We start from the raw sequence: 26,795 nt of genomic DNA on the forward strand, positions 1-26,795 counted from the left end.
CAGCACACTGCATCCAGAACGAGCCGAGCACTCGCCCCAAATCTGGATTGTGGACAAAATGTATTGAATTTACATTTTATTTAAATGTTGCATAATCTGAAAAATGGTAAAGCAAAACAAACCCAAAATCCCTGTAAAGCCTTTTGTATAAAACAAAATAAATGTTTATACCCCTGTGTATAAAGTTTGTCTGTATTAGTTGGTGTACTGTTTTGTAAGATACTTTGTATATTGTGTTATGAGTTGTTAATCAAATAAAATGACATATCGTGGAATCTTTTTCAACACATCTAACTACAGTAATGGTCGTTACCATTTTATCATGGTAAATTACAAAGATGAATAATGTCATCGCAGAATTATATATATTTTTTAACCTTTATTTAACTAGGCAAGTCAGTTAAGAACAAATTCTTATTTTCAATGACGGCCTAGGAACTATGGGTCAACTGCCTGTTCAGGGGCAGAACGACAGATTTTTACCTTGTCAACTCGGGGATTCGATCTTGCAACCTTTCGGTTACTAGTCCAACGCTCTAACCGGGGCGGCAGGTAGCCTAATTCGCGTTATGTTTGCTATTTCATACAGCCACAGAATAGAATGATTTTGTATTCAGATTTTGCATCGTTGTTTAACCTACTAAACTAGACATAATATTGTATACTGCGCTCAAAGTACATTTTGATTTCAAAACTTTAAGTACTACTAACACATTCTTAGTACTGTTAGAAAAGTACAAATTGCCAGACACGATGTGACTACTACAGAACCCGAGATACATTATGCCAAAACCCCCTATAATGTAGTTTTCTTCAGGAACACACAGTAAACATGTCGTCCTTGGGCCAATCAGTGTAATTTTGTAAAAGACGTCTCTTTATGGCAAGAGTATCATTCACTCAACTTTCATCAAAATGTCTGCAATATCACGTGGCTCATTTCCCTGAGCATGTGTGCCAAATTTCAGTACACAAGTCAAACAGATCAAAATATATAAACAAGTCTGTTATAGTGCCACTGTGTGGTCGATGTCTTGAAAGTGTTTTAAACACTTACCAAACTGTGTTACAATGTGAATATCCTTAACTGATTTATATGTATTTGTTATATTTATATATATTATATTGTCCATAGATGCCAGTTTCATGCAGATCGGTTATTCGGTACCAGAAGAGCAGGGTTTATTTTACAAAATTCTAAATGGCAGAAAGTCCATCACGGCAGACCTAAGACAAATGTGTTCCTTGTGAGGAGGGATATATGTACCAACTTTCATGTTGGTCACAAGGTGAGGGGTGTGACCTTTCAAAGTTGGCATTTCCAGTCTTTTATAGCACCACCATCTGGCCAATCAGTGTAATTTTGTAAATGCTGGATCTCTATGGAATGACAGATCATTCACCGATGTTTCTTCAAAATCAGGCCTTTGCTGTCTGAGATATCCCATGTGACTAACATATGAACAGACGGAGATCCACAGTCCCCACCCCAATTGTGGGGGACAACTATAAAGTATAGACCCACCATAGTGATGTCAGTGAAGAAGTTGGAGACAGGTAACACATTTTAGGGAACACCACAAAAATCACAATTGTGCTGTCACACAAGTCAAAGCAGGAGTCTTGAGACATTTTCCAGATCTTTTTTCTGGATCCATACACCATGTATTAAAGAACAGAAAATACAAAATGCTTGAAACAAAACAAACAAAAAAAATTCAGTGTCTATGTACAATTCTTATAAACAAAGATTTTCTTAACATTTGATTGTAAATGTGTTGATTGTCTATTTCTGGATACACGTTTTGCAGGTTTTATTCACAGAACTAGATTTTATATATATATATATATCTGCTATAGTCACCCCCCCCCCCTATCTTCAAAACACAATACAAAATATAAAAGGAATTAGTTTAGTGCTTTCTTACACACAAGTCTCAATGAAATCACGAGATTTCAGCACAAGGTTGTAAAATCTAAATATTAATCTACTAGTCAATGGCCTTTACATTCAGACAGTATTTCCGAGTCTTTGTACAAACCATTGGGTGAAAAATATATCCCTGCACTTCTAAAGCTAGAGAGCACCTGGACACACCCACTGCATCTGCACTTTGTATGAAGGTGAGCAACAATCATTTGGTACATCTCCCTAGGCACTTGATGTATCTGTAAGTATTTGATGGGTATAAGCAATATGGTATACCATTTTTGGTTATATTTATCCAACCATACCAGATCTATGCAAGTACCTAAGGGATAGGGACAAGGGCTTAATTCTGGACTAGACCCATCTCTCAAGATAGGGACTACAGAAGCAATCCCTTTATCACCAACACAAAGACAGCAATGTGGAAATAAAATTATAAAAGAGAAACAAAATGGGATTTGTACGTATGATTGCAGACTTCAGAACACAAAATGCGACATTGAATAATATATTAATAAGTCTTAGGTAAAGCCTTTTTGTGGTACATTTTCAAGAACTGTCACACAGCTAGCATGCATTGTCCCCCCAAAGTATCCAAACACAAAGTCCATCAGTAAAACGTAAGAACATGTAATGTCTGCACATATCTACACATTGCCCTTTTACAAGGAATACAATTTAAAGTCTTTGTATCAACCCAGATTCACAAGTCTAAGTCAATGAAGACATTTTCAAGGCTATTAGCTAATTATTTACAACTGTCCACATTTGGGGAAACAATGCAAGGTGAACAAACAGCCAACTCCAATGTTTGCCATAGAAATAGTGACTAGATAACACCTACCTAGGTAAAACCAATGATCATATGCAAGAAACCCGACAGGACACACTCAGGATAGTGAATTATTGGATGGTACATCTTTATGTAAAAATCTATGGACTTCTGTGTCTGACATTCAGAATTAAATACCCCCAAAACGAACTAATTATCCAACTCACAATGCATAGTTAAATTAAGTAAACACTATTACTGCACTCATTAACACAGTGATGACTCCACAACAATCAACAATTCACAATTAGTTCAGTCAAGAGAAATAGAAGTAGGCTGTTACGACTGCAACTGGACATTAATTTATAGACCGGATAATAAAAGGCATCCTCCAGTCCGTACTGTGGAAGTTACATGAAAGTGGCTTTAAATAAGGAAATAATACTTCTAACAATCTTATGCAGGCTGTTTTAGTTGCAATACAATTTAGAATAATTTGTTTTGCTTCTTTTTTTTTTGCTCAACGGACTCCATGATAAACATGCAAACAGCACAACTTGCCTGGGCCAAATAGATTTGTATTGTGCCAAGAGTATAGGGTAGAAACTATATACATTACTGTAACTGAACACATGACATCTCAAAGCAACACTTATACCAATCCAAAAAAACATTTTCCTTCATAAAGTAAAATATTTTCATGATATAGACTAATTTCTGGGGCAATACGAGTGATTTTTAAGGAAACGTTTCAGACAATCTGATGGACAGATAAAGCTGCTCTGCTTATTGGGGTGTTAGATTCAGCCTTATAGTCTCTAAATTTAAAACTGTCTTGACCTGTCACGACTCACGAGAATGAACAATGAGAAATTATCATATAATATACTGTTACATTTCTAGAACATTCTCCTCCGGTTTGGCCACTTTGGACTGTCAAGGTCTGAAAAAAGCAGGTTGAGTACAAAATAAGCTTCCACAGGAGAAAAAAACTAAGGCAGAGAGGGAGGTTATAACGAGTTATATCCTACAACGCCTCGACAACAATGAGTGTTGTTGCATTAAAATACAAACCCCAGGCTCATCTCAGACAAAATAACATTTGCCCAAGCCTGGATACTATAATTACCTGTAAACACTGATATTCAATCAAAAGTACCACTTTAACAATGAACAAACTACATATGAAACCAGAACAAAGATGTTTTGGCAGCTGAATATGAGTGACAGGATAACTTTGGGGGGGGGGACAAACCCCACTGTACACAAACACGGACATTAAACATCTCAGGACCAGAGAAAATAAATGGCTATATAAACTCTTGAGAAATCAAGATTTTTAGTTCTATACGATAAAGACATCACTGATGTCATATTTCACAAATGAAATAAATGTATATTCATATATATAATTATTAAATACAAATCTAATTCTCCAGTGAGTGAGTCTTATGTACACATGGGAGGGTGGTTTTAAAGGTGGAACTCTGGGGGCGGGGCGGCGGGAGGTCACACTGACTGGAGCGCCGTGCTGTGCTGTGCGTGATGCCGTGTGTGTGCTCCCATAAGTCTGTTGGGCTCCCCGCCAAACTCCCAAAGTCTGTGACGGACACTGCCATCTTGGTGCCAGTGATACGGTGGTGTGTCATTTTCCGCCGCCCTTCAAAGTCCACTCCGAGGTTTCCCACAGAAGCATCGTTGATGAAGGAGTCGGGCAGTGCCAACTTGAGCCTCTTAGAGGGCCGCTCACATTCCTTGGCCCCGCACACCCCACCCAGCTGGCCCAGGTCCGAGTGGTAGAAGCCAGCATCCAGCATGTTGAGACAGTTGGGGTCCCCTCCGTTGGATGGAAAGCCCAGGGGCTCGTCGTGGGCCAGCGACCCCCGGTGGAGGCTCTCCAGAGGGGGGAAACTGTACGAGTCCAGGCAGCTCACCTCCGCTGGGCTGCACACTGTGGCCACGCTGTTACTCAGGGCTGAGGGAGGGTGACACGTATATAAACTACTTGGTTATCTGTGGATTTCATATGTATTGTTTTTAGGACTTATGTAGATTGTATAAAGTTGTATTGTTGTGTCTAATATGTGTACTGTAGATTCATACTGAATACCAGATCTGAAGTTAGGCTTGTGAAAAATATAGTTACCCTGTCAAGGATGATGGGGTCAGTTTGTGCTACATGCAGTGTGGAACATCTGAGACCCTGTTGACTAACCTGTGAGGTCACTGGCAGTGATGGAGTTGAGCAGGCTGAGCTGCTGCTCTGTGGTGGGCTCCATCCTCACCCCTCCTCCTCCACCTGAGCAAACAGAGGAGGAGCTGTCTACTGCCAGGCCCTCCGCCTCGTCCACCAGCCGGTCCATCAGGTCCCTGCAGGCAGAGGGAAGACACACGAGGTTAACACACACTCAGCCATAGACACATTCTCCTTTAATAACCATGAGCCACCCATTTCATGTAGTTGCAAGCACAATCAAATAAAATCTGCAAACACAGGCTTTCATCATATTCAGAGAGAACTCTGTCTACATACATTTGGCAATGAATTCAGACCTCAGTTACTACTGTTGAGCAGAATGAACGATCACTTACGTTACGCCAGGATAGCTGCTATATTTCTTTTTGCCAAAGCGGTTCTGCTGGACGAAGAAATCAAAGCGCTCCGACTTCTTCCACATGTAGTAAAAGGCCACACATTCAGCTACCGTCCGTGTCTTCACCTGATGAAGGGCAGAAATACATGATAAAGAGAAAAGTTCTACAACACAGGAAGTTAGTGTCAAAGGCTTTTTAAAGAAAGGCTAAATAAAGTGTCCATATCCTTACAGAATCTTTCAACATTATGATCATTTCTCCACCCTTTAATCAGTAACAGAGAGAGTCCCACCTTGTGTTTCTGTATGAGGTGAAAATTCTTATCGTATATCTGTAGTGCATGTTCAAAGTTTCTGCATTCATCTTCAGACCACGGTGGGGATTCCTCTGTAAAAATCACAAGGAGTCATTTCCCCTCACAATAGAGTGACATTTATGAGTCTACTAATCATTCAAAATGGTAACTTACCCTTTGAGGATTTCACATTACTGCAATACCGCTCCAATGCTTTGTGGGTATCGTAGTTGCATTTCACAAGCTCATACAGAGCCTACAGGGAGACGACAGAGGAATAGGTGAACTCTGTGATGGCAGCAGGAGCATATCTAATGTTATGACATCCAGTGAGTCTTAAAGTGATGACTGACCTGCTCATTGTCTTTCACATGAGCTCCTGCCGTGTCACTTCTTGTCCTCTCGTCAGTTGCCCATGACAACTCCTCACACAGGAAGTCCCTGACCGTACTCTCTGACAACACGTCCGGGGTCCATAGCAACTGGTCATCATCTTCGTATACTGTACGAAAATGGCAGATGACAATCACAATGTTAGACACTATGCAATATTACACTTGGAAACTCTTCTAAATATCTGACTGTCAAATGCAACTTTGACAATATGTTTATGGGTTAACCTCGTAAGAAAGCCTCCACTCACCCTTCTCATCAACACCATAGTGACAGAGGTGAGTGGGGACCTCTGCTTGGTGCTGCGATCCCACCATTATTTCCTGTGAAATACAAACAGACTTACCGCTCAAAACAGAACATGCAGCACCATGTTTCCAAATGCAGGTCTAGGTTCAGTTAACCAAAATAAGGTCACTAAATAACTGTAACCATTGGAAAGTAAAATAACTGACCTCCAATTAGTGCTTATGGGAAACCTAATCTTGTATCCCCTTCAAATAAAGTCACCTTTAAAAGGACAGGATTCTTACCTTTCTGGAGTCCTCGGGGCTTGGCCCATCCTCCTCACACTCCGACTCCTTATCACCGTCGTAGATAGTGTTAGCTGACAATGCAAAGACAGAAAGGGCACTTCCCATTAAAATGATTGCTATCCGAATGGCGTCCTGTGCTTATCAACTCATCACGTGACAAGATAAGATCCTATTAAAAGATGGTATGAATGTTTGGGAGGGGATAAATGCTGACAAAGCACAAGATAAAAAAGTTACTGTGCTTTTGTTAATAATGACACCTGCACTTCACAGTAGATGCACTACGCAGAAATCGCGTTGACATTTTCTGGTTGCTAAAATTTGAATGGTTTACCTAATTTCAATTTGTGTGACAAAACAAGCAAGTATAGTGTAGATAATCATTGTACCATCGAAACCACTGTGAAATATATTTTCCATAAGCAAAAATATTGAATTTTCAGCTGTTTGAAGCTTGTGTACAAAACCGAAAGTAAAAGACGCAAAACATAACAGGAAGCATAGAAATAGCTCACATAGAACATATCTACCGTTTCTTAGACTTGCATTCAATGAGAATGATATAAAAATAAGCAACATTTAAAAAATAAACATAATAAAAATTGTTTGAATGACACAGAGGGGCAGTGTTTTTACAACTAATGCCAGTTTGCCTGAGGCTGATGCCATGCAGGTGTTTGTACACACGCATATACGCACACTCATTCAAATAAACGCATAAAAGAACACACACATGCACATAATAGTGCCAGACACGCACACAAACATATACATTTGGCATTGCTGCTATGATTTTAGTTGTCCTCGATGTCCTTTGTTTGAAATGCATTTATTTATTTAATACTTTTTTTGCATTGTTGTTTGCTGTTTTCTTCCGTCTTTCTTTTTTTCTCATTAGTTCATTCTCTTGGTTCTTGGGGGAATGGAATTAATTGTATTTTTTAAATTTTTCTTCTTGGGAGGGGTTTCGAATGGTTGAGGGGCAGCTATTGGGGAACTGTGGGGGGGATCTTGGAGGGGTTGGGTTCACGATTTTTGGCCTGGTGGGAGATCAGTCAATGTGCCCATCCAAGCATTGACCCTGGATGCTTCTGTGTCGCTCTGAATGGGAGGCTGTTGATGACTGGTATGATGTAGTTGTTGAGCGGCTTCACTGAAAGTATATTGTATGTTTTGGATATTAAATAAATAAATACATAAGATTTCTGTGAATTTGGTTGGGTCGCCCAAAAAGTTATATTGCAGCTTTAATAAATAAAATATTGCAGTTACTCATAACTTTCACACTATAAAGCACTATATGAATCTGCGTTTTGTAATTGGTCTCTCTTGAGCTCTGACAATGTCTTATTTACCCCTGAGGTGTTCCAATAAAGTTGCAATTGAAGTGAATTGCCTTACATCTGAGTGTTCTGGGGAAGAAGTCAGTGGCCTCGTGGGAAGTGACTGAAGGAGTAAGGTCATCAGCGGAGGACTGGGTCTCCTCCTCATAGTCTCCTGATAGCAGGTCTTTAGCAATCTCCTCCTGTGGAAGAACACAATCACCATTTGTAACGTTAGAAGGTAACCCGCCAAGGATCAATTGACCCTAAAAATTCCAAGTTTGTTTTGCTTCATATCTGTCGTAACCACACCTTGGAGGTAATACAAAAGTAAGACACATATAACGTAATAATAGTTGGGATAGATGGCCTACTGATGGTATAACAAATACATTTGACTGAAAACCTCATTCAATATCCACAAATTTGTCTATACAGTACATGGTGACATTTAAAAACATGTTTTAATATATATTAATATTCCCTTGATCAAATCTGAATTTTGCTCACCTTGTCCAAAGTCATGTCTGGCAGTTCATCCGTCAGCTCCCCAGAAGAGCTGTCCATGCTGGATCCTGCAGCTGTACTGACAGACGCCTCGTAGCGGTAGATGGCCAGCAGTTCCTCCAAGGGCATGTTCCCCTCCTGTTACAACCAATAGAAATCCTATTAGACCACGTCTCTACAATCAAAATCATGATATTTCATGTCTGCTATGTGAAGAATGGTTAGACAAAAAGTTCCATGACACAGTGTCTGTTTAATAACACAGAACATAGTCATGTATACATTATGCTTCCCCCCAAGCCTATAACATTTTATTCATTGAAGTAGGGAAGTGGTAATTCAAGCATAGACAGAATTTTAAAATATTCCAATAAAAATTACAACTACAATGCCTGTCTAGAAGAAAGGAAACAGTATATTAATTTATATTATTAGCCAATCTAGCTACAGATTGTAAAACCAGATAATGTGATTTCATAGGAAAAAGATGTGTACCATTTTACTGGTAATTACAGGTGCGGATATTAAAAAACATTGTCAGAGATTTTTCCAACTAACCAGGTATTGGCGATACCATCTTCACCCTCGATTCGTGGAAAAAGGAGTTTCATAAAATGTCTGTGTCCAGTTGCAGTGGGTCTGTTTGAATTCAGAAAGTGCTCTATTAAAATAACTAAAATATTTTGGTCCATGAAGTAATCCAACAATGTGTATGCCGCCATCTTTTCTATTTCAAGTCTTCTCACATTGATCGAGACAGGGATGTCTGTCATGCAGCACTTTGGGGGTGGACACACCTGTCTCAATTAATGAGAGAAGACTTGAAATAGACAAGGTGGCGACGTACACATTGTTGGATTACTTAATGAACAACATTATTTTAATATCAGAGCATTTTCTCAAATCAAACGGACCCCGTGCAACTGGATGCATCCATTTTACGAGACTCCTGTTTCCACCAATCGCTAATACAAGGTTAGTTCATCTCTGTTGATGTTTCGTATAGTCACACCTGTAACTACCAGTATAATGGTAAAAAAAAGTTGGGTTAAATCACATTATCTGGTGTTACAATCTGTAGCTATAGCCAACCAACCTTCTCTAGATCGGCTATCTCTGAGTTGAAGTTTCTCTCGCCCTCAAATGACTCTTCCTCCTCCAAAGTCCTCTCATCATCATATTCATGAACTAGCATCTCGGCTGACGGATCGAAGTCGTGATCTTCCGACGACAAAGAGCCAACTGTGGGCGAAAACTATTTTAGAATGCAGTTTAAAGGCACCGTTACAAGGACAACCACAAATAAATTAAGATACTCTTGACAAAACTGGCACTGCTTGTCAATACCATTGGCGCACCCACAGCACAATTAAATAATTTACAAGAATTACTTCCTGAATAAAGATCTTATAAATGTATTTAGCTACATGTATCAAAACATTAACTGAATATAAAATGGACATGTCATATTCATAATTTCACATTCAAGTTCCATTAAAAAAAAAAATTCCGACATTACCTGGGCTCGAACTCCCGAAGGAAGCCTGTTTAGAAGAACAAAAATATAATAGCGCCAATTAAGCAATTTTGAATCTGTGAATATAACTGTTACACTTTCGAAAATTTTCGTTCAAACAAACATTTATTTTTACAGCAGACACTGTCGATAATATCCACCAGGATAAATAAATAAAAAGAGCTGCATTTTTCCGCAACCTGAAAACACATACCGAACGCACAGCGGTTTATTTAATGTTATAGAATTGTAATATTAAGTAGCAATATGATACCATTTGGATGTGGCACGCAAAATAACATTAAGGCCCCTATATCCAGTTTTGTGTACTGCCAATGCTCTGAAATTAGCGTTAAAGCTAACCTTATTGACAATTAAAAAAACAAATATTGTTTAGCCTCGTACACGGTAACCTAAAACTGTGAACAATTCACCAGTTATAGGCGATGTTTTTGTTTTTACACAAGAACCGAAAAATACAATCGCAATTCATTGTAAATCAAGTCTATTTATTTTTCTTCCCACATCAAATTGGCGTTTGAGTCTGCCCGGTAGACCTTAGCAAAGCAGCTGAGAGCGAACAGGCCTTGTCGTGAAGGATCGGTGTATACATTCAAACATATTTTAGAGGGATATTTGCAGCAATTTTGACACAAAACCACAAATATTGAACAAAAACAACTTAATCTATGTAATCGACTACATTTAAATAGAAAGTTAGCAACACACATTTTCTAAACATCGATTTAAAATCTAATGCTTCTCCCCTGTTTTCCCTCTTACCTCCGCCATATTGGTACCTTTAGCTCGTTCCAGCTCAGTACCCGGATAGAGTCTCTGAACCAATCAGAGATCCAGGTAACAGTAGTCGTGACGTCTTTCAAATTTAACACTGGTAGGCTAACTACCGTCAAAATCTAGCCAGGAATGTTACTGTAAAAATTGACTTGGGATAAAAAATGTACTGATGTTACGTTCAATTGGTTTGTATTAATTTGAGACCTATCAGAAACCACTATCCAAGCAGATACTGTTGAATAACTTCTGAAATTACTATTCATAATGCTGAATTTTCTTTTCCTTGAATAGATGAAAATCATGCAATTTACTAAATGTACTACAACTAAATCAGACAATGTCAATTCAGGTAAACCAGTTAACAGGCAATTTCCATAGTCCCTACCCATTGCAGACCCAACTTACAAAACCAGTAGGGGGCACAGCTGAACTACTATAAATGGAGTGTCAATTCAATTCAAGGGGCTTTATTGGCATGGGAAACATGTGTTAACATTGCCAAAGCAAGTGAGGTAGATAATATGCAAAAGTGAAATAAACAATAACAATTAACAGTAAAGATTACAACGTACAGAAGTTTCAAAACAATAAAGACATTACAAATGTCATATATATATTTAAATATATATATATACATACAGTGTTGTAACAATGTACAAATGGTTAAAGTACACAAGGGAAAATAAATAAGCATAAATATGGGTTGTATTTACAATGGTGTTTGTTCTTGGTTGCACTTTTCTTGTGGCAACAGGTCACAAATCTTGCTGCTGTGATGGCACACTGTGGAATTTCACCCAGTAGATATGGGAGTTTATCAAAATTGGATTTGTTTTCGAATTCTTTGTGGGTCTGTGTAATCTGAGGGAAATTTGTCTCTCTAATATGGTCATACATTGGGCAGGAGGTTAGGAAGTGCAGTTCAGTTTCCACCTCATTTTGTGGGCAGTGAGCACATAGCCTGTCTTCTCTTGAGAGCCATGTCTGCCTACGGCGGCCTTTCTCAATAGCAAGGCTATGCTCACTGAGTCTGTACATAGTCAAAGCTTTCCTTAAGTTTGGGTCAGTCACAGTGGTCAGGTATTCTGCCACTGTGTACTCTCTGTTTAGGGCCAAATAGCATTCTAGTTTGCTCTGTTTTTTTGTTAATTCTTTCCAATGTGTCAAGTAATTATCTTTTTGTTTTCTCATGATTTGGTTGGGTCTAATTGTGCTGCTGTCCTGGGGCTCTGTGGGGTGTGTTTGTGTTTGTGAACAGAGCCCTAGGACCAGCTTGCTTAATGGATTCTTCTCCAGGTTCATCTCTCTGTAGGTGATGGCTTTGTTATGGAAGGTTTGGGAATCGCTTCCTTTTAGGTGGTTGTAGAATTTAAAGGCTCTTTTTTGGATTTTGATAATTAGTGGGTATCGGCCTAAGTCTGCTCTGCATGCATTATTTGGTGTTCTACGTTGTACACGGAGGATATTTTTGCAGAATTATGAATGCAGAGTCTCAATTTGGTGTTTGTCCCATTTTGTGAAGTCTTGGTTGGTGAGCGGACCCCAGACCTCACAACCATAAAGGGCAATGGGCTCTATGACTGATTCAAGTATTTTTAGCCAGATCCTAATTGGTATGTTGAAATTTATGTTCCCTTTGATGCCTTTCTTGCCTTGTCTCTCAGATCGTTCACAGCTTTGTGGAAGTTACCTGTGGCGCTGATGTTTAGGCCAAGGTATGTATCGTTTTTTGTGTGCTCTAGGGCAACAGTGTCTAGATGGAATTTGTATTTGTGATCCTGGCAACTGGACCTTTTTTGGAACACCATTATTTTGGTCTTACTGAGATTTACTGTCAGGGCCCAGGTCTGACAGAATCTGTGCAGAGGAAATAGTCTCTCTCTCTCTATTCTCTCTCTCTCTATTCTCTCTCTCTCTCTCTCTCTCTCTCTCTTTATTTATTTATTTAAGAGGCTTTATTGGCATGGGAAACAGACGTTTACATTTCCAAAGCAGGTGAAATAGATAACAACAAATTAACAGTAAACATTACACTTAGACATTTCAAACGTCATATTTTGTCTGTATACAGTGTTGTAATGATGTGCAAATAGTTAAAGTACAAAATGTAATATATTTTCACCCAATAGATATGGGAGTCTATCAATATTGGATTTGTTTTCAAATTCTTTGTGGGTCTGTGTAATCTGAGGGAAATATGTGTCTCTAATATGGTCATACATTTGGTAGGTGGTCAGGAAGTGCAGCTCAGTTTCCACCACATTTTGTGGGCAGTGTGCACATAGCATGTCTTCTCTTGAGAGCCAGGTCTGCTTTTGGAGGCTTTTCTCAATAGGAATGCTATGTTCACTATGTCTTTCCTTAATTTTGGGTCAGACCCGGTGGTCAGGTATTCTGCCACTGTGTACTCTCTGTTTAGGGCCAAAGAGCATTCTAGTTTGCTCGTTTTTGTTATTTCTTTCCAATGTGTCAAATAATTATCTTTCTTTTTTCTCATGATTTGGTTGGATCTCTCTGTAGGTGATGGCTTTGTTAAGGATGGTTTGGGAATCGCTTCCTTTTCGGTGGCTGTAGAATTGAATGGCTCTTTTCTGGATTTTGATAATAAAAGGGTATCGGTCTAATTTTATTCTGCATGCATTATTTGGTGTTTTACATTGCACACTGATGTTTTCGCAGGATTCTGCATGCAGAGTCTCAATTTGGTGTTTGTACCATTTTGTGAATTCTTGGTTGGTGAGCAGACCGCAGACCTCACAACTATAAAGGGAAATTGGTTCTGATTCAAGGATTTTTTAGCCAGATCCTAATTGGGATCTCAAAATTTGTGTTCCTTTTGATAGTGTAGAAGGCCCTTCTTACCTTGTCTCTTAGATTGTTCACAGCATTATGGAAGTTACCTGTGGTGCTGATGTTTAGGGCTACCGACGTTAAGGCTAATCTGAAGATAGTGCTGGCTAAAGCTAAAACTGGCGAGTGTAGAGAGTATAGGGATATTGTTATCCACGTCGGCACCAACGATGTTAGGATGAAACCGTCAGAGGTCACCAAGCGCAACATAGCTTCAGCGTGTAAATGAGCTAGAAAGATGTCGGCATTGAGTAATTGTCTCTGGCCCCCTCCCAGTTAGGGGGAGTGATGAGCTCTACAGCAGAGTCTCACAACTCAATCGCTGGTTGAAAACTGTTTTCTGCCCCTCCCAAAAAATTGAATTTGTAGATAATTGTCCCTCTTTCTGGGACTCACCCACAAACAGGACCAAGCCTGGCGTGTTGAGGAGTGACGGACTCCATCCTAGCTGGAGGGGTGCTCTCAATGTGTCAAAAAGTCAAGGGGTCTGAATACTTTCCAAATGCACTGTACACTGGAGTTGCTTACCAAGACAACATTGAAAGTTCCTGAGTGGCCTAGTTACAGTTTTGACTTAAATCGTCTTGAAAATCTATGGCAATACTTGAAAATGGCTGTCTATTAATGATCAACAACCAACTTGAAGAGCTTGAGGATTTTAAAAAGAATAAATGTGCAAATATTGCACAATTCAGGTGTGTAAACCACTTAGACGTTCCCTGAAAAACGTATAGCTGTAATAGCTGCCGAAGGTGATTCTAACATGTATTGACTTAGGGGTGTGAATAATTATGTAAATTAGATATTTATTTACTTATTTAATTTCAATAAATTAGCAGAAATATCTAAAAACATGTTTTCACTTTGTCATTATGGAGCATTGTGTGTAGATGGGGGAGAAAAACTTAAATATTTAAGCCATTTTGAATTCTGGCTGTAACAAAACAAAATGTGGAATAAGTCAATGGGTATGAATCCTTTCTGAAGGCACAGAGGACCACTGCAGTGTTTTTAAAGCAGAGGGCTCCAAAAGGCAGCAGCGTGGCCCTATCTGTGAGCAGGTGGGTGGTGTGGGTTTGGATTACAGGATTTCACAAACAGGTAATAACACTAACTAACTCACGGAGCAGCTGGGCTCAGGAAGACACACATCCATACTTCATTACCTTTATTGCGAAGATAGTTAGTTTGTGCTCAAAAAGCAGAGATGGTCAGCAACCTCAAATAAGAGTATGGTAATGTGAAAATATGGAATGTAGAATAACATCATTGTTTCATGGATTTTACTCTTTTTGCACATCATCATCATCACCACCAATATGGCTCAGTTCCAGGGTAGTTAATACATAATCAACCACCACAATAAAACTTGTAGGAAGAAGTGGGTTTTGATCAAAATCAACAATGTTGACAACAATCAAAAATGGGGTCTAATAATGTTGTGGGTTATGGATAGAGGAGAAGAGAGGGGGTATACATTGGGGGCCTACAGGCTTGTGATTCAGACTCTTCCATTCACTGCAGAGCCTGTACCCACACTGCTGATATAATTTCTTTGAGTGGGGTAGACACTCAGAGGAGAAATTAAAATGGCTATTTCATGCCTTGTATCTTTCTGGTGGTGTTGTCTGGAGCAGTGGAGGCTCATCAGAGGAGGAAGGGAACTTATAATAGTTAAGCATTTAAAAGGTTATCATTTTTAGGTAAAAATATTCACATATCACCAAATAACCGATTTAAAACACACTGTTTTGCAATGATGGTCTACAGTAGCATCAACAGCACCATGGTGTAGGCGGAGGACAGCTATTTTCAGTCCTCCTCTGGGTACATTGACTTCATGTAACGGTTCTCTTGGGGTGAAGTAGAGGCGGACCAAAACGCAGCGTGATTATATTGATTCATGTTTAATAAACAAAGATAAACACGAACACTACAAAACAATAAACGTGGAAAACCAAAAACAGCCCTGTCTGGTGCAAAACACAGAGACAGGAACAATCACCCACAAACACACAGTGAAACCCAGGCTACCTAAGTATGATTCTCAATCAGAGACAACTAATGACACCTGCCTCTGATTGAGAACCATACTAGGCCGAAACATAGAAATACCCCAAAACATAGAAAAACAAACCTAGACTGCCCACCCAACTCACGCCCTGACCATACTAAATAAATACAAAACAAAGGAAATAAAAGGTCAGAACGTGACACTTCAATACAAAACCTAGGAGGCTCGTGGTTCCCACCTCCTTCCATAGACTTACACAGTAATTATTACGACATCCGGAGGACATCATCCAACCTATCAGAGCTCTTGCAGTATGAACTAACATCTTGTCCATTCAATCAAAGGATCAGAGAATGAATCTAGTACTGAAAGCATAAGCTACAGCTAGCTAGCACTGCTGTGCATAGGATGTGGTGAGTAGTTGACTAAAAGAGAGAGAAAGACAATAGTTGAACAGTTCTAAACATATACATTTCAGCCAAAAATTAAGGAGCAGAGAGAGAGAGAGAGAGAGAGAGAGAGAGAGAGAGAGAGAGAGAGAGAGAGAGAGAGAGAGAGAGAGAGAGAGAGAGAGAGAGAGATATTTCATTGTATTTCTTCTTATTAGTTTACTTTTCACTTACTTAGCTAATAGCTAATTTAGCCTACTCAACAACCTGACTCGTAGAGTCGAGAAGGAATTATACAACGAGCAAAGTGATGATCTATGTGGCTGCTATGAAAGTGAACTGTGTGTGTGAATGATCAGAGGTCTATTCATTACGAAGATTCTGTTGCAAAATGTTTCTTAATTAAACGGAACCAAACGGAACGTAATGAGGAGGGACCTACCTGAATTTGTCCAATAGAAACTCATGTTTGAACTAATGATTACACCCCAGATCAGCTAGATGCATGCAAGAGTGTGCAATATGGTATTGAATTTGTCATTGTCGGTCACCTTGATTACTCCAATTTTGTTTCTTGTCTTGTGCACCAAAATTATAAACTTATATTTGTAGGCTAGGTTGTAACAACCTAATGATTGGTATAGGGAAAATTTGAGCATCATGTAGTAGCCTAACCCTATCGATGTTACATTGAGCTGGGCGAATGGAATATGAATGACAGTCATCCAATATGCTGTAATAAAAATAAGGCCATGCTCATAAAAAAAAGTGTCCTCCCTAATCTTGAAAGGCACAAACCGCCACTATTCTGTAGAGACAAAAACAACATACATTCCACTTAACGCATCAACATCTTCGAAGGCATTGGAGTAAACATTCAATTTTGGTTATGTTTTCTGGATAAACATTAGAGGTTTTTCAAAGGGTTGGAGCTCAGTGCACCCACTGAACTTCCACCCTGACATTATAAGAACTGAGTGTAGGCTTCTCACTTAAACACACACATTGGTGGACAACTGTGAAACTATGAGAAACTGTAAATATAACTAGTTTCTATGTTACATTACATACCTGATACCTTTGTAATAACACTAGTAATACCCATGCAAGTATAGTGTAATATTATACTTTTAAATACATTGTGCTTGATATTCGTTTTTTAAATTCAGTTAATGTACATGCACTTGATGACTATGGCAATGTTTTAAAAGTAGGTTGTGATAAAAATAAACAGTGAACATGTGAAAGGGTTGTCATGTTAGCACCTTGTGAGGAGGTGGTTTCTAGCTAGTAATTCAGCAGTGAACTCCGCAGTAACTTTACCCATGACGATCACGATGACGATCACAAATGAGATGTCTGAGACAGGAGCCCTGCTGCCAATTCAACACGACACAAATGAAAACAAGTCGATGCAGAGAGGGTATTTAAAATTACAAGGCATACATTGGCACATGGAATAAAGAATTGTGGATGCAATAGGCTACATGCCAGACAAGGTACAGGTTTCTCTGAGATTCTCGGATGGATTGCATACCCTTCCCTTGAAGCAATCATTTACAGAAATGCATTTTCTCCTTTTGTTTACACTAATTACATCATTGTTTTTTTTAGGAGATCCAGGGCTAGAAGAACAGGCATTAACGCCAATGAGGATGCTAGTTAACAGGACAAATTCTAAGAAATGGGATAAAGTAGAATTTCTTCTTTTTGATTTGATTTGGTCTGTTAGTTGGGCTATTGAGTCATGAGTTGCATTGCATGCTATAACTTTTCTCAGTGTTAGCTATCCGTAGAGTTGTTCCATTAAATACAGAATGCTACTGGGCTTACTTCTGTCTGTCTGGTTACACAGCAACTCACTGAAGGATTCTAAGAAATGGCCAGGAGTAACATAAATCATAAAAGACATGACCGAGACACCTCAGACACATGGAAACTGAAGGCAATGTGTAATCACAGATCTTACTTTATCAGTGACAACACATGATGCCTTGTCAATGGTCTAGCCACTGCCAACCACAGCAAACACATTGACTACAACGTCACCAAATCTTAAAGAATATCTCAGCTGTGCTGATGCGGTATATGTTGATTTAAGGTTAAGCCCTGACTTGAAACAGATCAGTGTCTGTTTACATGAAGGCTACAGTTTCTATGTAAACCACAATTTCTAATCAGCAAGAAAGAGTAGCAGCTGCAGTGCAGGCGCTTCTCTACCAACGGAGCTGTTCTAAGAAATTGTAGTTGGTTATGAAAGCCTGGATGCAGCTCAGATGTTATAGACCCGCGTAAACTGTATTTGTTTGGAAGCTACACAAGGACTATCAAAATGTTTTCAAAATACAACCATTTTTTTGTAGGGTTGCAAAATTCCGGGAACTTTTTATAAATTCCCTTGTTTTCCCAAAATCCTGGTTGGAGGATTCCCGGTATCAGGAGGGAATAAACAGGAAAGTTCAGAGAATTTTGTAATCCTACATTTGTGTCATCCCCAGTTTGTCACCCAAAACAATCTGATGGGCTGTGCCATAGAATAGATAGGAATAGCAGCTGTGGGACCAACAGCTTGCTGTTTATTGTCATCAATCGTGCCTGGAAGCAGAACTGAGCAAATTCCGCTAGATGGGCCAGCTGCTAAGTGAAAATTGTCCATACCGTAAACACGCCAGTCTCCTTTTCACCTCATTTATTTTTTTTGTAAACATTTTTATTTAATCTTTATTTAACTAGACAAGTCAGTTAAGGCAAAAGGCCTCCTGTGGGTACGGGGGCTGCGATTAAAAATACAAATTTAGGACAAAACACACATCACGACAAGAGTGACACCACAAGACTACATAAAGAGAGACCTAAGACGACGACATAGCATGGCAGCAACACATGACAACACAGCATGGTAGCAACGCCACATGACGACAACATTTTTTATTTAATTACATTTTTTGTTTGATTTTATTTCACCTTTATTTAACCAGGTAGGCCAGTTGAGAACACGCTCTCATTTACAACTGCAACCTGGCCAAGACAAAGCAAAACAGTGTGACAAAGAACAACAACAAAGAGTTACACATGGGATAGACAAATGTACAGTCAATAACACAATAGAAAAATCTATATACAGTGTGTGCAAATGAGGTAAGGCAATAAACAGGCCATAGTGGCAAAAATAATTACTATTTAGCATTAACACTGGAGTGATATAGTTGCAGATGATGATGTGCAAGTAGAGATACTGGGATGCAAAACATGGCAGCAACACAACATGGCAGCAGCACAACATGGTAGCAGCACAAAACATGATGGATTAAGCATTATTGGGCACAGACAGCAGCAAAAAGGCAAGAAGGTAGAGACAACAATACATCACGTGAAGCAGCCACAACTGTCAGTAAGAGTGTCCATTATTGAGTCTTTGATTGAAGAGATAAAACTGTGCAGTTTGAGTGTTTTTTGCATCTCGTTCCAGCTGCCATCTGCAGCAAACTGAAAAGAGGGGCGACCCAGGGATGTGTGCTTTGGGGACCTTTAACAGAATATGACTGGCAGAACGGATGCTGTATGTGGAGGATGAGGGCTGCAGTAGGTATCTCAGATAGGGGGGAGAGAGGCCTAATAGGGTTTTATAAATAAGCATCAACCAGTGGGTCTTGCGACAGCAAAACAGAGATGACCGGTTTACAGAGGAGAATAGAGTGCAGTGATGTGTCCTATATGGAGCATTGGTGGCAAATCTGATGGCCGAATGGTAAAGAACATCTAGCCGCTCGAGAGCACCCTTACTTGCCGATCAATAAATTACGTCTCCACAATCCAGCATGGGTCGGATGGTCATCCGAAAAAGGGTTAATTTGGCAGCTGTGGTGAAAGAGGAGCCATTACGATGTAGGTAACCAAGTCTAGATTGAACCTTATCCTGCAGCTTTGATAGGACAGTGTACCATCCAGCCATACTCCCAAGTACTTGTTTGAGGTGACTACCTCAAGCTCTAAACCCTCAGAGGTAGTAATCACAATGGTGGTTGAGAGGGGCATTCTTCTTACCAAACCACATAACCTTTGTTTTGGAGGTGTTCAGAACAAGGTTAAGGGCAGAGAAAGCTTGTTGTACACTAAAATATCTGTTGTAGAGTGTTTAACACAAAATCCGGGGAGGGGCCAGCTGAGTATGAGACTGTATCATCTGCATGTAAATGGGTGAGATCTTCCTACTGCCGGAGCTATGTTGTTGATGTAAATTGAGAAGAGCGTGGGGCCTAGGATCGAGCCTTGGGCCACTCCCTTGGTGACAGGCAGTGGCTGAGACAGCAGTGGCTGAGACAGCAGTTCTGACTTTATACACTGCACTCTTTGAGAGAGGTAGTTAGCAAACCAGGCCAAAGACCCTTCAGAGACACCAATACTCCTTAGTCGGCCCACAAGATTGCTTAGAATAAAGGGCAATGGTGACATTATTTAGGACCTTTAAGGTTGCAGTGACACATCCATAACCTGAGCGGGAACCAGATTGCATACCAGAGAGAATACTATAGACATCAAGAAAGCCAGTCAGTTGATTGACAAGTTTTTCCAAAAATGTTGATAAACAGGGCAAAATTGAAATTGGCCTATTACAGTTATGATCAGCTTGATCTCCCCTTTAAATAAAGGACGCACCGTGGCTGCCTTCCAAGCAATGGGAACCTCCCCAAAGAGGAGAGACAGGTTAAAAAGGTCAGAGATAGGCTTGGTGATTATAGGGGCTGCAACCTTAAAGAAGAAAGGATCTAAACCATCTGACCCATATGTTTTTTGGGGGTCAAGTTTAACTTTAGAGGGTCAAGTTTAACTTTAGGGGGTCAAGTTTAACTTTAGCACCTCAGACTCAGTGACTGCCTGAAGGAAGAAACTTTGTAGCGGTCAGGGGGGGAAAAAGAGGGTGGCGCATCTGGGCTAGTTGCATTAGAAGGGGTGGGAGATGAGGAAATGTTGGACGGGAAATGAGGCATGGCTGAGTCAAATAGGAATCCTGACTTAATTAAATGGTGATTAAAGAGCTCAGCCATGTATTCCTTGTCAGTAACAGCCACATCATGGGCAGCTGTGAGGAGGAGGGTTTATTCTCCAGGTCTTTAACCGCTTTCTAGAACTTCTTGGAGTTAGACCCACAGAGAGAGAACTGCTCCTTAAAGTAACTAACTTTGGCCTTCCGGATAGCCTGAGTGCACTTATTTCTTATTTACCTGAACGAGAGCCAGTCAGCCTGAGTATGCGTGTGCCGAGCCTTTCGCCAAACGGAATTCTTGAGGTGGAGTAACTCTGCCTGATCACGGTCGAACCAGGGGCTGAAACTGTTTTTAATTCAAATTAAATTTCTTAGTCTCATTTTCTTTATTTAACACCTGATTTACTCAACAAAAGGCACATCTCAGTAGGTGGTCAAGGTAAGTCATGACATAGCACAAAGTGTGTATGTGTGGGGGTGAGCCAACCTCTTTTGTTCTCTATTGCTCCTCTAATGTTCCTGAAGCAAGGGGAGGCAGATGCCATCCCAAATCCACATCAGATCAACTCCTTCAATGCCCTACTCCTTGAAGTTTGCAGTTGTGTCTGAAAAACACTATTTTGCTCAAAACATATTGTCATTAATCCTGCCCTGGAGGAAACTCTGCAGAGTGGTCACTAACATTTTTCTGTGTGTACTACTGTATTTATAATTCAGATATTGCTTTTCAACAGGAACATTTAAAAAATCACTGGAGGACGTTTTTAAGGTTAGGGTTAGGTTTAAAAACAGATGTTATGACTTTGTGGCTGTGCCAGCTAGTGACCACTCTGCAGAGTTGCCTCCAGGGCAGGATTAATGACAATAAATGCCCACCTGCCCAGTGATATGGTATCATGCACAATGAATAGCCCCAGGCCAGTTAGTTAGCATGGGCCCATTTGAAAGGGAGTGTTCAGATATTCTATGTTCCACAGATGCATTACTTACTGTACTCGGTTATGCATAATTAATCACATCCAAATCTGTGAGTCAAATGACAGTCATCATCATACCACTCGACATCCAACACCATCTATGAGCTGACGTGATTGGAAAGCACATATGGCAGGAAAAGTGAGATGTTTTGATTTGACATAGAATCTTACGGACAATGCGCAAATGAGGGCCAGTCACGTTGTGTCTTAATAAAGATTTTCGTCACCTCTGAACACCCACACTGCACCCATCACCACCAACTCAGCTGCATGATGACTGCTCCATTACACTTGCATAAAGCACAGAATACTAGACATGTTTGAGCATTTAATATGTTAATGTGAAGCACCCTTGACATACAGAATCGATTCATAAGGGTCTCCATAGGGATGGACTAATGGGTTATTGGACTAACCAATATATATATATATATATTTTGACCCTTTTCACTCCCCGTGGTATCCAGTTGGTGGTTACAGTCTTGTCCCATCACTGCAACTTCTGTACGGAGTCAGGTGAGGCAAAGGTCAAGAAACACAACCCAGCCAAGCCACACTGCTTCTTGACACACTGCTCACTTAACCCAGAAGCCAGCCACACCAATGTGTCAGAGGAAACACCATCCAACTGGTGACCATGTCAGCATGCATGCACCCAGCCCTCCACAGGAGTTGATAGAGCGCAATGGGACAAGGACATCCCAGCCAGCTAAACCCTCCCTTAACCCAGACGACACTGGACCAATTGTGCACTGCCTCATGGGTCTCCTGGTCACACCAGGCTGCAACACAGCCCGGGATCGAACCCAGGTCTGTTGTGAAGCCTATAGCACTGCGATGCAGCACCTTAATCCTCTGCACCACTCTGGAGGACTGAGAGACATCACATTAAGTGGTACCTTCAGATGTTCTTAACATGTCTCCACGTCAAACTCCTCAACATGACCAACCATGGCTATGACCTGGGATATTTATGTTGCCTAAATGTGAATTCAGTAGGTTTGTGGCAGGTGAACAGTTTGCTGATCAACTCAGCCATTAGATACCATGATAACAATCACCAGAACTAAAATATGTTCAGAGAGAGAGAGAGAGAGAGGTATCTGTAGTTTAAAGCGCTTTGTAGAGATGGGAATCTTTGATAATTGCTGCATTAACTTTCACTTACACCAGATTGGTGGTGACACATATTCTATTAATGTCTTTGAAGGACTAATCCCTCTGCTCAAGATACTACAGTCGTGGCCAAAGGTTTTGAGAATGACACAAATATTAATTTCCACAAAGTTTGCTGCTTCAGTGTCTTTAGATATTTTTGTCAGGTGTTACTATGGAATACTGAAGTATAATTACAAGAATTTAATAAGTGTCAAAGACTTTTATTGACAATTACATGAAGTTGATGCAAAGAGTCAATATTTGCAGTGTTGACCCTTCTTTTTCAAGACCTCTGCAATCCGCCCTGGCATGCTGTCAATTAACTTCTGGGCCACATCCTGACTGATGGCAGCCCATTCTTGCATAATCAATGCTTGGAGTTTGTCAGAATTTGTGGATTTTTGTTTGTCCGCCCGCCTCTTGAGGATTGACCACAAGTTCTCAATGGGATTAAGATCTGGGGAGTTTCATGGCCATGGACCCAAAATATCTATGTTTTGTTCCCCGAGCTACTTAGTTATCACTTTTACCTTATGGCAAGGTGCTCCATCATGCTGGAAAAGGCATTGTTCGTCACCAAACTGTTCCTGGATGGTTGGCAGAAGTTGCTCTCAGAGGATGTATTGGTACCATTCTTTATTCATGGCTGTGTTCTTAGGCAAAATTGTGAGGGAGCCCACTCCCTTGGCTGAGAAGCAATCCCACACATGAATGGTCTCAAGATGCTTTATTGTTGGCATGACACAGAACTGATGGTAGCGCTCACCTGGTCTTCTCCGGACAAACTTTTTTCCGGATGCCCCAAACAATCGGAAAGGGGATTCATCAGAGAAAATGACTTACCCCAGTCCTCAGCAGTCCAATCCCTGTACCTTTAGCAGAATATCAGTCTGTCCCTGATGTTTTTCCTGGAGAGAAGTGGCTTCTTTGCTGCCCTTCTTGACACCAGGCGATCCTCCAAAAGTCTTCGCCTCACTGTCCGTGCAGATGCACTCACACCTGCCTGCTGCGATTCCTGAGCAAGCTCTGTACTGATGGTGCCCCGATCCCGCAGCTGAATCAACTTTAGGAGACGGTTCTGGCGCTTGCTGGACTTTCTTGAGCGCCCTGAAGCCTTCTTCACAGCAATTGAACCGCTCTCCTTGAAGTTCTTGATGATCCGATAAATGGTTGATTTAGGTGCAATCTTACTGGCAGCAATACCCTTGCCTGTGAAGCCCTTTTTGTGCAAAGCAATGATGACGGCACATGTTTTCTTGCAGGTAACCATGATTGACAGAGGAAGAACAATGATTCCATGCACCACCCTCCTTTTGATGCTTCCAGTCTGTTATTCGAACTCAATCAGCATGATAGTTTTCAGATACCTCCAAATCAGGACACATATCCCACAGTGTGGCATGAAGCCAAATAGTCCTACATTAGATAGCTTGTTCCTTGTCAAACCCCATTCAAAAGGGTCAGTATCTAGACTGTATGATGTGCTACAGGCCCACAAATATGCATCCACAGACACTATTAAAAGGGCTTGAGAACAAGAACTTGGTTCAGAAATCTCAGATGAGGACTGGGTAGAAGCTCTCAGGAATATAAACCACAGTTCAGTGAATGCCAGACACAACCTTGTACAGTTTAAGGTGATACACAGGTTACATTACTCAAAAGTAAAACTGCATAAAATATTCCCGGACACCTCACCACTGTGTGAGAGGTGGCAGGATGAGGGGACGTTGACCCACTTATTTTGGACATGCCCTAAGTTACATGCTTACTGGGCTCTCATTTTTGATGACTTATCTAAAGCCTTCGATAGAGTTCTAGCCCCAGACCCATTGATCGCTCTGTTTGGTACAGTTGATGGAAATAACCACGAAGGGAAAGCTGTCTCTCTTTGTACTCTATTAGCCAAAAGGCTCATATTGCAATTTTGGAAATTGGAGACTGTACCTACCTTTGAAATGTGGTTACGGGATTTAGGGAATGTAATACATATGTAAAAGATTCGATACAATACTTCCAATAGAAGTCCAGTGTTTTACAAAATATGGCAGCCGATACTGGATAAATGGTCTAGTCCCGCTTCATAACTGGGTTGATGATCTGCTGCTACTCTGTGCTGTACTCCACTCAATATTTATTTTTGGCTTAACTACACTGCTTGTAATGACTATAAGCCGTCTTCTTATACATGTACCACCTAATAGGATGTTGTTTTATTTTGTGTATGTGTGAGTTAAGTTTTGTTTTCCATCCCATTCAACAGTACAATGAATGCCATTGTTTGTTATTGCTGTCTTTTTTTATTACATTTTTTATTGGAAAATAATAAACATATTATAAAATTTAAAAACAATCAGTATGATAGAGTGATATCCAGCCTTGTGCTCGTCAACACACCTGTGTTAATGAGAGAATCACTGACATGATGTCAGCTGGTCTTTTTGTGGCAGGGCTGAAATGCAGTGGAAATGTTTTTTGGGGATTCTGTTAATTTGCATGGCAAAGAGGGACTTTGCAATTAATTGCAATTTATCTGATCACTCTTCATAACATTCTAGAGTATATGCAAATTGCCTTCATACAAACTGAGGCAGCAGACTTCGTGAAAATGTATATTTGTGTCATTCTCAAAACTTTTGGCCACGACTGGACTTTTCCCAACTGCCTTTCAGCTGAAGTTTTGGAAGACCAACACACAAGAACTGCCAGGTCCCTACATAAAAAATTACATAAGCTTTCTTTGAGATTCTACTTGTAATGAAAACCGCTATATAAAATAAATAAATCATTATTATAGTGCTGCTGCTGCACTAATGGGCAGAAAGGTAAAATTGTGATATTACAGATATAATCAGGCAGTTTGTATTCATCTCATTAAAAACATGTCACACTGAACAGACAACAACTCTTTAAATGTACTATTGAAATCCTCGAAACACCCTCTAAAGATTTATCAAGCGCCTCTATGTGACCATAATGATCCCATTTCAAAAAATAGTGCTTGAGCATTAGCGTTAACCTCAGTCACTTCAGTCCCCATTAGTATCCAGAGGGGACTTCAGGAACATTGTGTCCTGTCCCTCTCCTCTGTGTCTCCTGTCACGTTGCCTCTGGAAGGAACAGGAAACAGCTGAACTCAGACGCCTCCAGGCAGGTACAAGGCTTTAATGCAGTGTTCCTGGAGGCTAGACAATTTCAACACAGCTCACTGTCTGCCAATATTACAGAACAGGGCTTTGAAGGCCAGTGAGCATTTAAGCCTCTGATCATATTAGGTACTGGAGAATAAATAAAAGCCTTTACAGTTTTGTTTTGAGCCACTTAATTTGTGGTCAAGAGAAACCCTCTGAAATCATCTGGAGCTCAGAATCACAGGAGCTCATTTTTGATGGATCTCTCAGGTACTGCTGAATCAAAGTCCTCATCCATTTGTAGAGTTCACAAGTTCACACTAGTAGGCTTTTTAGCATCATTACCGTAACATTCTCATTTTGAGTTAGAACACAAATCTCTGTAGGGTCTTTTCCTCAGTCTGCACATGGTGAAGCTATGGCTGGCAGGCTGGTCTCCATGCTATTGTCAAGGCATTGGGTGTTAGCAGTACTTGCTGTCTCTCCCCCACACTGTGCCATGCAGCACAGCACAGCAGGATCTTAACAGAGCCCTCTCCACAGCTAGCACATAATGTTCTAAAAAACATATATTTTGCGTACAACCTTACCACAACTTTCTGGGAATGGTGAAAGCTTGTTCCAAAGC

At 40.3% G+C, this 26,795-nt stretch overlaps 1 protein-coding gene across 1 annotated transcript; it reads right to left on the reverse strand.

Annotated features, from left to right (window-relative positions):
• Window positions 1–1,640: 1,640 nt before the first annotated feature.
• Window positions 1,641–10,730, reverse strand: mier3b (mesoderm induction early response 1, family member 3 b). The gene is made up of 13 exons (XM_024438561.2): window positions 10,650–10,730; window positions 9,870–9,894; window positions 9,447–9,592; window positions 8,354–8,488; window positions 7,923–8,046; window positions 6,519–6,592; window positions 6,236–6,308; window positions 5,946–6,094; window positions 5,767–5,848; window positions 5,590–5,684; window positions 5,295–5,422; window positions 4,918–5,072; window positions 1,641–4,677 (listed from the first exon to the last, which is right to left on the reverse strand). Exons 1-13 carry the CDS (start codon window positions 10,656–10,658, stop codon window positions 4,130–4,132), a joined length of 1,743 nt encoding a protein of 580 aa, XP_024294329.1. The 5' UTR covers window positions 10,659–10,730; the 3' UTR covers window positions 1,641–4,129.
• Between the last annotated feature and the right edge of the window lie 16,065 nt (window positions 10,731–26,795).

Source organism: Oncorhynchus tshawytscha, linkage group LG12 (assembly GCF_018296145.1).
Source record: "Oncorhynchus tshawytscha isolate Ot180627B linkage group LG12, Otsh_v2.0, whole genome shotgun sequence".
Taxonomy (NCBI): domain Eukaryota; kingdom Metazoa; phylum Chordata; class Actinopteri; order Salmoniformes; family Salmonidae; genus Oncorhynchus; species Oncorhynchus tshawytscha.